This window comes from Pseudoliparis swirei, chromosome 15 (assembly GCF_029220125.1).
Source record: "Pseudoliparis swirei isolate HS2019 ecotype Mariana Trench chromosome 15, NWPU_hadal_v1, whole genome shotgun sequence".
In the NCBI taxonomy this organism is placed as follows: domain Eukaryota; kingdom Metazoa; phylum Chordata; class Actinopteri; order Perciformes; family Liparidae; genus Pseudoliparis; species Pseudoliparis swirei.
Genome location: NC_079402.1, coordinates 14,687,801 through 14,704,728, shown reverse-complemented (window position 1 = coordinate 14,704,728; position 16,928 = coordinate 14,687,801). Strand labels below are relative to the sequence as shown.

Sequence of the window (16,928 nt, the reverse complement as noted above, 5' to 3'; positions counted from 1 at the left end):
TCTTTATCAAAACACTTGCGTAATATGAAGCAAAATGACTACGGTTTGTTTATTACCCCTATCTGGCTAGCACGGAATATGGATCTATAGCTTTCTTGGAAATACAGGATGTATGGTTAATCAATACAGTGTAGGCTATCTTTCCCTTTTCAGCTTTGACTTATCTCTGCATTGAACACAGAATAGTCTCTCCTGGGCCTTTCAATGTGTCTGTTCATCTCACTAAAGGATTTGACTTACTAACGCCAGCCGGGTATATGGTTGTCTTCACAGCCACACACTTGACATATTATCATTGTATATGTATTAGCAGTCCCTTTCTCTTGCTGTTCTCTAAATCCTCATCTCTGCTTTACCTCCTGTGCCCCCCACCCAACCCCCCACCCTGCTCTCTAAACCACAAATAGATTCCCTGTTTACCCAGTGGAGACTGGCTTGCATTACTCTTCAAACATAAACACGGCGGTAATCGCTTTGTCTATTTTTCACATGTGCAGCCATGCAATCAAGTGCGCAGACCCATATGGGGTTTTTCTAGGAATCTGGTGGTGGTATACGCATGGCATTCCTGTGGTCTTTCTGTCTTTTGCCCCTAGCAGTGGAGGTCATTTCTCATTTCTCATATTTGTCTAGTCTGTCTGCGTGCATAGACCTTGAGTCCAGGTTTTTCTTGTTGCCTTTCTCTGTGGCCTGCTTCCCTTTTGACATGAGGTGGCAAGACCCCTGCTGCTGTTGTTTTCTGGCAGCAGTTAGCCACATGGGTTCAGGCAAGGGGGGGGGAGAAATGTAATTACCGTTTTCCCCTTTTTTGTTTTCCAGGGGGTTATTATATGGCCATGAATTACAGTGCTTGCCTACTCTCTATAATAACTGCTCATTCAGCACACTCATTTGGAGAGTCTTGTATTGGAGGATAAATAATAGGAAAGCCTTTCTTGATCCTGTCCCACAGTAAGGTGGGGAATGCTTTGAGAGTTCAGAGTCTCCCCTTTTCACACATTTGTTCCCTCGTTCGTTTTCTGTAGATTTTTTGCCCTCCTTTTTCCTTTGGTCTCTCTAGCCTCTTTATCTTAATATGCTGCTCATTAAGGTCACTTTCACTGAGTAAAAGCAAGTGGTATTGGAAGAAGTCAGTTCCCATGAAAGACTGTTGAGTCTCCTTTACAGCTAACAGTGCAGTGTTGTGGAAATGGAAACATCAGCTTCTGAGTGCATACACTGGCTCTTCTTTTGGGCAAGCTGTCTGCCTTTCCGGTCAGGACTATAACCAACCCAAATGTCACTCACACCAATCAACCTAGCTGCATACATCTTTCCGTTTGTGTGCATGTTTGCACGTCACACTCGTGTTTGCAGTTGTCCTACAGATGTGTGTGTGTGTGTGTGTGTGGTCTCATCAGTTCCTTTGCTTTTGGATCAGTGAATGTCATGGTGTATTGGAACAAAGGAGTTGCTTTTCTCAGCTAGTTAGTTGGATGCCTGGTACCGAGTGATAATGTTTCCGCATGATTCCACTGTCCTATTTTTGTGACCATGATCAAGCAGATCTCCGAAGTTGTCTACGCGAGGCAGCATTGGCAAGCAGTTAAAGCACATAAATAACTGAGTGCTCCATTGATCCATAGTGTGACAGGGGGAACCACAGTGCTTGCAAACTCCCTTGAACTCACTCTCTATCATGCCTGTGGCTTTAGGAAAGCCCTGACATTATACTTTATTGCTTTGACGGTATTATTGGCATTTTGCTGCCTTTTAGAGGATGACTGAGCTTCTGCCTTTGATTTTTCGCTCGCCCGTTAATGAAGCAGCACAAGGAGATGTTAGGGGATGATGTCATCTCCTAACACAACCCCTCCCATCCCCTTCACAGATGGACCGACACTGACAGATCCACACAGAAACATACGATTGGCACAGCTTTCACACCTACATCATAAAAGTCACAGTTACCCTATGATATAATAGTGTAAGCTTGTCGATATTAGTGAGATGTTTCTGCCTCAGTAATTGGAAATGGTGGGTATGAAAAGGTCACTCTGTGTGTGGGCATGTGCATGTCTTTCTTTGTGAGACCTTTTTCATTGTTAGACAATCAGAGAGAGAGAGAGAGGGCAATTTCGTAAAGGGAGGACATTTAGGACAGTTCTCATTTCCTTGTGGTAAGGCTGGGGTTTGATATGTTGGTGTAGTTTAATTTAGGAGATGGAGAAAAAGAAAATGTATATAAAGGAGAGTTATCATATGGACAGAAATGCCTATGTGTGTGTGTGGGTGCTGGGATATATAAAGGTAGTGATGGGGAGGGTGGTTGGATGGGAGATGGGGTGGGGTAAGCATAGATGGATGGGGAGCTTATGTTTCAAGAGATAATTGCATTTCTCTCACCTGTTACCCTTTACAGGCCTTCAAGAGCGCCACAATGAGCTCATACTGGTGTGCTGGAAAGGGCGATGTCATTGATAACTGGTGTCGCTGTGACCTGAGTGCCTTCAGCAAAGACGGCCTGCCTAACTGCAGTCCCCTCAGGCAGCCAACGTGAGTGTGAAGTGACGCAATGACACCTAGGAATTCATGCACAAGAGAGATTTCATGGATGCATGCACTGATGCACAGCAGGCACCATCACATATGCACATGGACATTCACACACACACACACACATCTGTCTCCACTAAAAGTTGTAGGCACAAGCACAGTCCCCGAAGTTTTAATAGCTGTCAGTCGGTCCTTACACTTCTCTGAAAAGAACATGCTCTCATTCAAGGTGTCCTAATGAGTCATCCATCCTAGCCATTGTTTCCCTGAGAAGTTTTAAAGAGAAACAGGAAGTTAGAAGAGCAATAGGTTAGATGATGAGTTTATAATAAAAGCCTTTAAATCAAGAATGAAAATAAAGCATGCCAATTTGTATATTACTTCCAAGAGTGAATGAGGGCCAATCTCTTTTGGCACCACTCTAGAATAATAATAAAAGCTGAACGTGGATCAAATATAGTGGAGCTGCAAGAGAGGATTCTGGTACATGACCTTGTGACATTTGCACTCACTATGAATTGTTTTACGCAAAGTTCCTAACACATTATCAACTACAACCAAACGTTAAACAGAATAATGTAAAAACATATTTAGGAGGGAGAAATACATGAATGGCTTAAATGTCTTTGGGCAGTGTACATCTGTATCTTGCAATACCGACTGTGACCACAGCTTCAAAATCTCCTCACACTTCAACACAGTTCTTGAGGGGTTTAAGACATAGTTTAACAATGTATACTTTTTCCAAAAACATTTATCCTTAGCTTTTAAGCTAACAGATAAAACTGTACTTTTTACATTTTACCAAACATTGGAAATACATTCTGCTGATAAACTCCAGAACAGCTATTAAATTGGCCTTGTGGGGTGGTTTTAAGCAATACTTTACCAAAAATATGTTGCACAAGTATTGCACAAGTAGCTTTAGACGCTATTATGTCGGTTTTGGTATTGATTTGTTTGCGGATTGTGGTTGTGGAATTGGAGAGGACGGGCGAGGTGCCACAACCAGAGTTTTGGTCATGATTTCCCTGGGCCCATGCCGGTTGGCACGAACGGGTCAATGAAGAGTAGCTGCAGCAGCCAAAATTCCTACTCTGGCCAGTGCCGGAGTGTAAGACCAGTAAGAACCCGCAGTACTTATTAATATTATTATATTATCTGTAAGGATAAAACCGAGCAGCAGGGTTTTTATGAAAGAGTGATATCCTTCCTCTCTCAGCTAGTGCCATAGGCACAGCTGGAGGGCAGGCAACATTATAATTTAATTCATGAATCTCTTTTGAGGGATTAAAGAAGGATAACTGTACAGGAAAACTCTTATGGAGAACAGGTGGCATCGGAATTTCTGTTGCCATCCTGTTGTCCAATGAAATACTCTTTAGGTGTGACAGTCTCTACTCTAGCATAGCAATGACCACCTGGGATTATTAGCTATTTTAGTTTCATGCCCATATTTGAGGTATTGCACACACAGTATAAAAAATCCAGATGAAGGGGATAAACTGTTGTCTTAACTTTGTCCTGTATATGTGGCTCCATCAGTGTACGTCTCGCACCTTACCTGGAGCCCTCAAGCACAATGGTGGCCTTGGAGTGGATAGATGTGGAGCCTCTGATTGGCTGCAAAGTTTCTGACTACATCATCCAGCACAAACGAATTGAGGATCCCTCGGAGGCAGAGGTCTACACAGGTAGGACATCTCCATTCCAGGCTTAAGTGATGTACTTGTTATAAATGTGTGATTCAAGTACTATGATTTGACATTGGTTAACCATGTTGGAAATAAGTGAAAAGACTAATTTCCAAAATGGTGACAAGATGTTAAAAGACAAAGGGATACAACAAAGCACAAGGTATTCAACATAAAAAAACTAACAAAAACAATCCTGGAATACAAAAACATGCCACCACAACTTAAGAAAAATACTAAATAGCTACTCTAACAAGAGCAGCTAAAATAACAATTATTTGTCAAATTTCTTTATACAATTGTTTGTTCTCTTACAAAGAAAAGCCCTAACCTGACTTCCAGAAGACCCATAATCTGTAGCCAAAGGCTGCTCCACGCCATTGCACCAGTGCAAAAAAAGGAACTTTTGGCAACATTATTCACTCAATTTACGTAACATGAATGCACACTGGCCCTGTCATTATAGTTATGCTGAGTATGGACCATTTATCTCTTAGAACACAAATATTGAGCACCATAGCCATTAATAATACATTGGTATTCACCAGACAGTTTATAAATGTGTTTGGAACATTCTTCTTAATGCCATAACCACACACACTCACACCCACACAAACATACACATCACACACACACATACAAGTACTGAGGAAGAGAATAAATGATGTGTGGTTTGTGTGGAGTCTCTTCTTCCTTTTCCACATCTGTGAAAAGTGGAGGGAAACCCCGAATGGAAGAAGCTCTAAATCGTCTAATTGTGTTCGACCTGTTTGTTCGGAATATCACATCGTCCACATAAATAGAGAATATTCCAAGCAGTTACAGAAGTTACAATTGGAGGAAATTAGGGTAAAGTTTTGGTCTCTATAGAGAACAGAAGGAAGCGCTTAGCCTGAAGATGGGAGAAGATGACGTAGGACAATTTATCAAGCGCCATAAATGGGGCTGACCATTGTGCCGGAGGGCTAGGGAAGTGGTCATGGTTGGGACACGGCGATGGGGTGAGTCAGCGGAAGGGTGATGGGGAAATAATGTAATAATATTGGAGAAATGAGGTGGTCTGGAAGAACCTGGCTTTAGTCATTGGGAAGTATAGACGGGCCATCGATCACCCCTGGGAGGAGTGCTGATGAAGAGTGGGCACCAGCGAGCGGGGAGAGGATACAGACAGCTAGACACAGGCATGCTGGCAGAGGTGAGGTAGGAAGGGGCAGATGGTGTGGGTGACTCACTCCGCTATGTGCCAGTCACCACTATAAATCTTGTCATCACAGACAGTAAAGAAGTCAATGTCTTTGCCATTTGTCTTTTTTTCTCCCCATTATGTCTGTTTATCTTTAACTGTTAGCCATGTTTGTCGAGTTTACTCTGAACTTCTTTTAACTATCTCAACTTTGGTAAATGAAAAATCTAACTTAGTTGAGTGGATTGATGTGTGTGTCCATTTGATGACCCCCTAATAGAGGACTAGGTTAATTGGCAGGAAACTCTGGCAGACCATAGTTCCCCTTCAGTGGAAACATGTATTATGATCTGTAAGGGCATGCATCTGGATAGCTCTCACTTCCAATGCAAATGCCAAAAACTGACTCTACTCAACCCCCTCAAAACCCTCATTGTTTTCAAATCGAGTGGGGATTAAGATTGCTGATACAAACTTGGAAGGCATTACGGGGATCGATTCATGAAATAATAAGGGGCCTCTTAAAATGATGAGATCTGGTTCTCTGGACTCAGCAAATAAAAGCCATAGAGTCATTGTCTGACATCTACTCTGATTTATTTTGAAATTATTGGATTTTTACTCCCTGTACCCACTCCTGGCTTCTGTTGTAAGGACCACATTTGAAGCACTTTGGATGGGAAATGTAAGTCTGTATAATAAAAACATAAGCTGAGATAAGTAAGAAGTCCATTGTAGCCTTGTGCCCTGCCCACCTTGTGGATACAAAGTAACACAATCAGGCCGTGCTCTCAAGCTCAGTCATTCCTCCATGCTGTTTTCTTTACTTTAACACACACACACACACACACATACACATTCCCCGATGGATCTGCCAGTGAAACCAGTCTTCTACTGTTGGCCACTGAGCAGCTCTAATGGAGCAGTTTTGGGATAAATACTTTGCTCGAGGGCATCTTGGTGGTTTTTTGTGTTTCTCCTTTCTTTTCCCCGTTCATATTTTCCTAGACTGTGTGCTCATTTGAACCAGTGAGCTTGCAGTTAAGCCTTCCTCTCCAACATCTAAGGGTGGGAACGGACAAAAGGATTATTCGGCCGATTTACTTTAATAGACAATCGTAAGGCCACATTCTGATCCAGAGCTTGGTCAGGGCTATATACTGTAGAGCATTGTGAGGTGTTCAGATTTCATTTATAGGAGAGAATATTATGATAAAAACAAGATAGTTGTATCATAATATTAATAAAACTCAATTAACTCAACAGTGTAAATCCACCCGTGTCTCAATTAGAGAGTCAGCCCAACTGATGTAAGTAAGTAGGGCAGATACTTGTGCTGGATCGGTCAAATAAAGATTAACTTTCACCCAGGAAACCGCTGTTAATGTCCCGAGTGAAACAAACCGACTTATTTAACTTAACTAGAGCATCTAGAGTAGGGTGACTGGGTAGTCTAGACAAAAAAGAACAAAAAGAGTTATCCAAATATAAGAAGAAAATATTTGAACAGGCCAAATCAAAGAGAGATGCCTGGGTTATGATGTGTGCTGGGTAAAAATGTACAAACACATCGACAGTGTGATTGAAATCAGAAGATAGACGAGACACAGGTCAATATTGTGTGGTGAAGAGAAGGGACTTTAACCATCCGCAACATCGTCGGTAGCAACACAGCACCTGCCTCAAGGGGATGGGATTCGACCCGAGCCAGCATATGCTGAAGCCGCATTTACTCCCATTGCCAAGTTGAACCAGCGCTTTGGTCTGGTGTCTGAAAGAGAGGACACATAAACAGACACACACAGACACTCAGCATGTTTGAGTATGAGTCACACACTCAGAGCAAACACATTCTGAGTGTGTACACTCATACAGATGGTAGACAGAGAGTGTGTGCGGAGATGCAGACACTTGGATGCCGCTCTCAATGTGTTCCCAAAGCCATGATTCTATGTCAGAGCTGTCTGGACTGGGATAAGAAATGATACAGTATCCCTCCTGAGATGGATATTATTCAAAGTAGTCATTTGACAATGAGAATAAATCTGTCTTTACCTTTTTTGTTTGAAAGTTTCCACATATGCGTCTTCTTGAGATCAATCTCATTGAGAGAACACTGATTTAAAATGGTTGTTATCAATAAAAGTTATGTCATATTTTTCATTGGGGTAAATTATGGGCACATATTCAACGATACACTCTCATAAACGACCATGAACTAATATGGCATAGTTTATAGGGCTACTCAGTTGACGTAGACTTTAAAGACTCCCCAGCTACATCAGCATTCATTCACAAATTGCATCACCTCTGTGGCTCTAAATTGTATATTTAAAACTTCCAAATCCCCCGGCTCACTGCAGATGAGGAATATTTTTTGTTCACAAGCTGGTTCAAATGATCTAGTATGCCACCCTTTTTGCTTGATTCTTCATCCGTACCAGCATCCTGAATGAATGGATGCAATCATTCATAGTCCTTGACAATCTTGACAGTGAATGGTATCTTCTTCTCAGCTAATATCCATAAATGCAGCTAATGTGACTCCCTCTTGCTTTATGTAAATTACAGAAATGATAGTCTGCCTAAACTCATCACATAATAAAAGGCTGCACATTTACTTGTAGTGGGCTTCAGTGCTGAATGCAAAAGTAATGTCAAAGTGTGTTGTTTGGAGGTGCCTTCGTAAGTTATAAAGCCTCCATTATGGTGGGGGTGTCAGTATCAACCATGTTCGCTTACTGACTGACTCTAATACTCCCGAGGCCTCTTCTTGCAGTTTGAAAATATCTTGATCAGTGTGCTGTGGCTTATTATGTGTGATTCATCATTCATATTTTTGCAACCATTGACCGAAAATAGGGAGAAATTTGACTTTAAACGGAAGGAAATAACATTATTATTCCAACATAGAGTTGAACAGTTTGCACTTACAGCTGTGTCTTCACCTTGATACAAGGAAATCAAGACCTGAAAGTAAAAGCACGGTACAACTTAATTTGAGATAATGACGTGTAATGTGTTAGGATCTCATGCTCTTGTTCCCTTCTAGCTTGGCTTTCTGCAAGCTTTCCAACATCCTTCACATGGCCTCTGAAAGCACGCACCACAAGGTTCCATTGTTAATGTTTTACATCCTTTGCTGACATCTCTATACATTCCCTCTTAAAATGTATTTTCCTCTCTTTTCATGTGTCAGAAAGGCTTTTGAGGGGTCAGGTTTTTTTGTTTTTTTTAGCATTACCCTGTTCCTCTCACATCTGTACAAACCATCAGGCCTCTCTCTCCAGTAGATCACCCGACTTATCAGTTCTGTTGGGTGGAAAAAAAGTAATCTTTTCTTGAAAGCTTCTTGCTGGTCGCTCACAAATCTTCCCTCTGAGGTCAACGGTGACTGCAAGATATACTTGCTGCTTTGATATGCAAGGAGAGCAGCAGAGGCCTTCGTTCATATATCTTGTTGTTTATATGGGCATGATGCTTTACTGGCAGCCCAGGTCTGGTTCCATATATGCACGGTTTTAAAGCATGGGGGAAAGAATCATGCGATCCGTACGATATTTTGCAACACTTGAACCTTCCCCATGTTCACCATTTTAACAGATTGCAATTGAATTCATCTTAAAATGGAACAACCAACTGCAGGAAACCAGAAAAATAATCTGTTTAAAGATTTGACATGGCTCTTTCAAGGCTGCCGGCGCCAAATAGTATCAACAGGCCTCAGTATATTGTTAACTTATGTGAGAGTACTCACGTCCTCTCGTAAGTACTCTGACATACACCAGGGTTGATCTTAGCGCTCACATTAGCAGTTAATCACAAGAGGTTGTCTGCTTGCTGGAAAAAGTAAATCCCATGTCAGTTCGGTTGCAGATACCTCTCCTTTCTGTCCTTGACTGGCTTTCATTTCCACGTTAGAAAGCCATTCTCTTTTCCAAGAATACCAAAAGATATATACCTGGTAAACTTTGTTATCTCCTGACAACCGCTTGAACTCTACAAGTGCTGGAGCCCCCAGCTCACTATGTCACCTACATAAGCCATAACACTCTGCTTATAGGAATGTATTTTTGATTGATGTTCTGACCATTGTCCTACTGAATACATACATTTTAAATTATTATTATTAGCAATCACTAAAATAAGATGTACTTGCTTTTACAAGTACAAGTGTCATCCAATAAGATGATATTTTAAATTGGAACTTGCAAAATACTAGGAAATAGGCGGGAGCCCTTCCGTAATACAGAAATAATATCATAAGGTAACTTGTTCTTATAAAATAAAATCCCACTCTACACCTTTTTTTTGGAAACAACGGAAATCAGCAAAACGACACTCACCCTGCCAGCCACTGATTTGTCAATGCAGTAGGCCTACAGGAAACCAGGTACACACAACTCCAACTTGAGCCATACAGATGTAGCAATCATACCAACAAACATGCTCTTCATGAAGTTGAGGCCACACACCCAGCGCAGGTCCAAAGAGAAGCTGTGATCATCTCAACTCAGGACAATACACCCATCCTTGCAGTAAAGGTGAAGGTTTCGACACTGTGACATCAACCATTCTCTTCAATAGCTCTAACATAACAAAAGAGTGCAGTGAAGCTATCATCTAGTTTGGGGAAGTTGGTACAGAGGGATAAATCCATAGATAAAGATGCAGCTATGCAATCTGTCTTCAATGAACAGAGCAGTCTAAAAAATACCATTTCAGAGTGTGCTTGAATCGAAGCCAGAGTGCCCTGTTTGTGAGATACAATCCCAACCTATTTTACTCGATATGGGATTCCCATGAACTCTGTCGCCATAGCAGATAAACACCTGCTGTCGCGTCAGTGGACGGTGTCTTATTCACAAGATCCATCCTGTTTTTGTCACGAGCAAGGATGAGGGTCTTGCAGACACTGGGATTAGTGCCAACATCCAGGTCCTGTGGGTTTGCAAAGAAGAAGCCGGAACACGGCCAGTGCCAGATGTACAGATGGAGCCGACCGAGAGGGATCACCTGTTCCTACAAAGCCAGGAAGGCAAGAGAGGCACTGACTCAGAGATGAAGTGTGGGTGAAAATGAGGTCATCCCAGATCGCAGTTAATTGCCTCAACGTGGGTGTATACAAGTGCTGAAAAAAAAGCAAATACAAAGGTGAGATTTAATGGCCATACGCAGTCTCCGAACATGGTAACTCATCTTGATCATCGGGCAAATTTAAATATTAATATTGGTGTCCTGCTTTGCAGAGGAGATTAATTAAGCGTGTGTAGACCTTGATAGTGGGCACTGACTGTATTCAACTGAAATGAAGGAAAAGCCCAATCATATGTGGAATTTGAATTCTAGGAAAAGCTTTTCCTCTATTTTCCCTTTTGGTATCTTCTCATAGGACAAGGTATGGATCAAAAGTCAAATGAAACCCTGCGTGTTGTATGTCTGCCTGCCAATATGATTGTACCCACATGATCAGGAAAAGCATCATAGTCTGGAAACCTTATCTGTACACAGTATTTACTAGTTGTGTGATTAACAGTAAGCAACATCTATAAAACTATTATGACGTTATTATTTGACGTCATGGCCTGTCACAGGGACTCCCTGGGGTTCTCGTGGGTCTCATGCATTGAGGCACCAGGTTTGTGGTTTCAACCCAATCTCACACTCGGGTGAGATTTTAACACCTGATGGGGGTGGGTGGTTCAAACCAGTTGAGACTTTCCTTTTTACATGGAGGCCTCCCTCTTTGTTTCACCCCACATTGCGAAGTCCCAACACTGGGACTCGTATGGAAGTAAAGTTTATGGCTTGCCTCATACACTGCATTGTACACACACCAGTAATGCATATATCAAAGAATAGATACAGAAAATTCAGTGTTTTTCATTGTTATTAGAGAACGCCATGCACTATTACTACTATTTACCACGTTGAGTCTCTCTCTTTCTTTTAGTTTATTGACAGTGAATATGAAAAGCGTATGAGGTTTTTTGTATGATTCCCTATCTTGCATACTAAGGGCTCAAACCCTCGTAATTTATTGAACACTTGTCTTTTCCTGCCCTGATTTCAGTCACATCAGTGATGGATATGAGCGACCCTCTTCACTGGGCCTCACACAGGCCTCTAGGTGGCACACCAAGGCAGAGACAGCATTCACAGAGAAGCCAGATAGATTGGTAGTGCTGATGTATTAGTGTGGGGCTCAGCATTCCTCTACAGCAATAGGTCCAACCAACTTTGATATGTAAGAAGATACTGAGGATCACAGTTGATATGAAGACATTTGACAGTATTAAAATGGACAAATCCTATACAATCTTGGTAGGTAGCTTTAAACCTTGCAATAGCCCAACATTATCGACAAAGCAAACAATATGTAACAACTGCAAGTTGTGTAAAGGATTATGTATTGATAATTAGGACATGTCCTTTTAACCTGTGCTTTAAATCTTTGATCAGATTATAAAAAGCAGTCTTACTTTGATTTGGCATTTGTAACTCGTCCAATAGAGTACTGCAGGAATGACATATAGGCGAACACTGGAAATTAGCATCTCACCAGTTCCCTCGACAAAAAGCCAATGGGATGTTTCCATATAATAATAATAATCTTGTATAATTGTAGAAAATACACTGCTCTGTGGCAAACACAAGTTTAGGATACTTACACACTTTGTGCAGCAACCACCTTTGTAAGATTTAATGACAGAGGTATTTCCTGACATAATTTACAACTAAAATGTTAAAATCTCTTATGTTTCTCTAAACCACAGACCTTATGTCAGGTATCTAACGAAAAATCCATTCAAAAAACCTTCTGACTTCAAGACGAGGGAACCAGAAGTACAAACATGCTAACTTATTTTCGGATTGTAGGACTGATTCATGCAGCACTCACAACAAGGAACTCATGTGGTTTCACTTAAAACATACTATAACTAGGTAATCAAGCCTTACCAATAAAACATCTATTTAAAACTGAGTAAACACCTTATACAGAGATCGCAACTGCAGACTGTTTTGCAAAAGGATGCAAGAGTATGGGAATAATTAGTGGCTCACCTACACTGTAATATCAAACATCTTTACGCTTTGTTTCCTATCCTCTCGATTGGAGTTCCCAGAAAACGAAGGAGGGTGCCAAAAAATGTAACCAAATATAACCTGAATTGGCGTATTTTCTTTTACAATTCCTTCTTTTGTCATGGTCAATTTGTGTGGCTTTTCCTTAATTCACAGTTATGCTGAGGTGACACTTTTTTATGAATGCACTCAACGGCGTCGCACTGTCCTTCCCACTACTCTCACACAAATGCACACACTTAGTGCTAATTAAAATCCTGTGAGTCTCCGTGTTGCGTCACCGTTCTATGATACCTTATCACGTGGCACAAAGAACCACCGATGGCAGGGCAGAGCCGGAAAATTCCTGAAATTGCAATTAATGAGAAGAGATGGCATGAAATGTGTAAAGACGGTTAAGTGTGAGGAGACTAATGGGCAGAAAAGAGAAAGACAAAGGGGAGAGATCACGATGGAGAGGAAAGGAAGACGGACGCAGACAGAAGCAGAGGGCTACACAGCAATGATGTCACCTCATGCTGGCACTGTTGGACTGAGGAACACATTAGCCATTTGATCTTTGCCCCTTTTTTAGTTCCAATTTCCTCCTCCCAGCTCACACAGCCAGCTTATTGGGATGGATGCCATGTGGATCTTTCTCTGTTTTAGACCCCTCTTCTGTCAGATACCTCTCTACTTTCCTCATGTCCCCTTTCCTTCTGTGATCGGCGGTATCCCCCACCCCTGTTTATGTGACAGCTCCCTTATTGTTTGAGACCAAAAATGCGTCGATAAGCCCTCATTCAAAGCGATTGAATTATATGGAGATAAACGGTGTCCTTGAGCATGGGTGCAGATAACAGATTGGAGTGACACAGCTGACTCTCTTTGTTTTGTTAATTAAAGATGACCTCATCGCTAAAAATGGATGCTGTGCACCTCCTCGTCACGAGCCTCGCCATCAGCAGATTGCAGATTGCAGGCAGGGGGCCAAGAGCTTTCTGCATTCCCTTTCTCCTTTTGCATCCTTTCCCATGTTGTCTCTTCAACAAACAATGGGAGAGACACTGTTAGTCTCTCTCTTCACCATAGGTCTAGACTTTTCTGGTTGAATTATTTTTTGTTTGCCTCTCCATCTCTCCGTAACCATACCACTCCCTCGACATCTTTTATTTCGTGATGGACATTTGATGTTCGTAGAACCTTTTTACTCTCATTGATAGATTTGTGCTTGCATTATAATTAAGACATGATGAGAATGCTGCCCCTCAGTGCCTCCCTTTTAATATATTATAGTGTGTTGAGGGGCATTTTGCCCCCATCAGTCATAATGATAATGATGAGGTCTGTGTGTGTAAAGAAACGTTGGCACAACTCCTGGTTGTCTGGACTTGATTTTAGTGAAAATCGGAGCCACATAAAAATCAATTGAAATGCCTTTAAGCATTACATTGGGATTAATTAATCTCACTTTGCAATGCAAACACTTACAGCAGTAGAAATACATATTTACTCAAAATGGATTGTCTCTCTGCGTTAATAAACAGGAAAGTACTGACAATCATGCATATATTTATTTAAAGATATTATTTGCCTATACACACTGGCCAAGATGGCGCGTCGCCGGGATTATTTAAAGAGGGAATGAGACACAATGGAGGCTGCGCTTAACACACCACGTGGGTATGAGTGAGTAACGACACATGTGTGTGTCTGTGTGTGTATAGATACTGTACATGTCTGGGTTAGTTCGGAAAAGAAGATGAAGCACTTAACAAAGGCAGATCCTCACCACATCAGTAAAGTACAGAACGTGTACATTTATCACACAGAAGCCCGACCGGCATCGGCCCTTTGACCATAAACTCTGCAGACAGGCGTTTTACTGTCATGGGCAAATCGACAACGACAACTCACTTGTAACCTGAGTTCTATGGGTCATCGGACCCTATGAGACGGCATAGATCCTATCTGCCTGATGGATCATCGAGGTCTGGATCGTGGAATTCCTGCTACCAACTACGCCACTGCCCTGTTGAGACTCCGCCCAATGTTGAGACTCCGCCCACTCCTCCTCTCTACCGCCATCTGCCTGATGGATCGTGGAGGTCTCCATCGTGGAATATGCCTACTTTGAACTATTCATACACTCTGTCATATTCATTGAATGTATTTTAAACTCTAAATCTGTCCTTCTTTACACATTACATCTATTGCATCTGTCCATCCTGGAGAGGGATCCTCCTCTGTTGCTCTCCTGAAGGTTTCTTCCCTTTTTTTCCCCCTGAAGGGTTATTTGGGAGTTTTACCTGATCCGATGTGAGGTTTTGGGGCAGGGATGTCTATGTGTACAGATTGTAAAGCACTCCGAGACAAATTAGTAATTTGTGAAATTGGGCTATACAAATGAACTGAATTGAATTGTAGTCATAGAACTACAGTTTCCATTTATAACCACTGTTTTATTTTCCACATGCTTTGCCACTTAATGTGAGAGGGAAAATACGAAACTCACTCATTGTGCAGAAAAAAATCCTACAGACTGACCACCGCACAAGACACAGACTGGAAAAGTTATCCAACATAAGCTGCTCTCAGCATGTTGAGACGAGCAACAATTGTTCCCCGTGAACACTCAGCAGAGCCAGCTGAAGCCGTAAGAGCCCACCAGTGTTGTGGTACAGCAGATGGAGGATAGCAGTGCACATCAACCATTTGAATACAGTGCAGCATTACTGTAATACACACGCCAACACCCTGTCATCTCACACAGGTCTATTCTTAGTACAGACCCAGGGGGAGACAGAGCTACAGAAAACGGAGCTTCAGTAAAAACACACAACACATGGGTCACATCACTGTTGGTAGACATGGACTTAGGGGGGCATTGGTCCACAACGAACCACCACACTTGACGCAATATGTTGTGATGCAAAATGGGCGGGGTCAGCCCATTGACAAACGGCCCACCATTCTCATGTTCTTAAAGCCAGTGTGCCACAACATTCTGACGAACATGCGGGGCATCGACCATTTTGCCACTTAACATCAACACCAGCAAAGGTATGATGAGGCTGTTCAATGTGGAACACTGTTCAATACGTTTACATTTGTAGATAATAAAATTGAGCCTTGCTTGATTGCAATACAGATGTGACCTCATTTGACTCCGTAGGCCTGTAATATCATCAGTCCACAGAGCTGGAGAAAAATCACAGTAATGTGGATTATTGACAGGTTGACATGGAATTTAAAAGCATCAACTTTGTCCTAAGTAATTATTTAATAATTTCTCCTATTATATATGTTGAAACTTACTTACTTATTGTGTTTTCTTTGAGACCCATATGCTACTTTAGCTTAACATACCATCTCCTGTCATTGATTATAATATGGCCTCAAATATTATTAGCTGGAGAGACGCATGTTAATCCTGTAATTGTGATGATATGACTTGCTTATATTTTCAAGAAGAAGTACGTGTTCCATCGAGCTGCCCATTGGTTAATGTTCAACAATCTCATCATCCAATACATTTAGGAAATGTATTGTTCAATGTGTGCTGAGTGAAGACATTACTAAAAGAAAAAGCTAATAGAGCGGTGTGGAGTGGGAGTATGTATTCATTTTGGGAAACCAATATTGTACAATGCATGCAGCAGTTTTTGTAAGTGGCATTAGTTCCAGTACAATAACACATGGTTGCCACTATGTTCAGAACAATTTAGATTGTTTTGTTGAAAACAACCATGAGCATTGTCATTATGCGCATGTTTATTAAAGCATTGAGCTAAAAGCATCACTGTGCCTCAGTATTGAGTCAAAGAGCCACTGACTTGGCTATTGACTCTATTATAAACTCTTTAATATAACTTATTCTCAAGGCTTTGAGTTCATTCTGTTTGCATCCTTGTTGTAGTTTTTTTTTTATATTCTTGATATGTATTAATTAATGCAAATATGACAACAAGCTGGATAATTGCAGGAACTACTTATGATACAACACTTACAAAGTAATGGTACAATAATAGGACAGGTCGAACTGAGTAAACATCTGCATAGAGCAATCCAGAATGCACTTTGATACATGATTATGCATCGTGTGCAGCACATCATTTCTTTCCTATCTATTTTAGCCTTCTCTCTCAAACCTTGAACACATTCCTTCATTAATAAATGATGCATCTTTCAGGCATCACAATATGTCTGCAGGGTTGTCCAAAGAGATGTCCCTCTGCCTGATTAGAAAAACCGTTGTGTAACTCAACCTGCTTGGATGAATCTATTTCCCACAGTGCTTTGCTCCTACCACTAAATATGTGCCAAGGATGAAGTTAGTAAATCCCCACCACTCAATTACAACACTCTCCCACACATTTAGTTTTTACCTTGAATTTCCTTCCATAGGTGGCATGACCTTAGTTTCCATGACTATTTGTGTGTACCTGTGT

The 16,928-nt window shown here is 41.4% G+C and overlaps 1 protein-coding gene across 1 annotated transcript in view; it reads left to right on the top strand.

The window, feature by feature from the left end:
- LOC130205009 (astrotactin-2-like) overlaps positions 1–16,928 on the top strand; it is a 249,438-nt gene that overhangs the window by 211,399 nt on the left and 21,111 nt on the right. The window contains exons 18-19 of the mRNA XM_056432100.1: positions 2,402–2,535; positions 4,081–4,229. Coding sequence (XP_056288075.1) covers positions 2,402–2,535; positions 4,081–4,229 — 283 coding nt within the window. The remainder of the gene's footprint in view (positions 1–2,401; positions 2,536–4,080; positions 4,230–16,928) is intronic.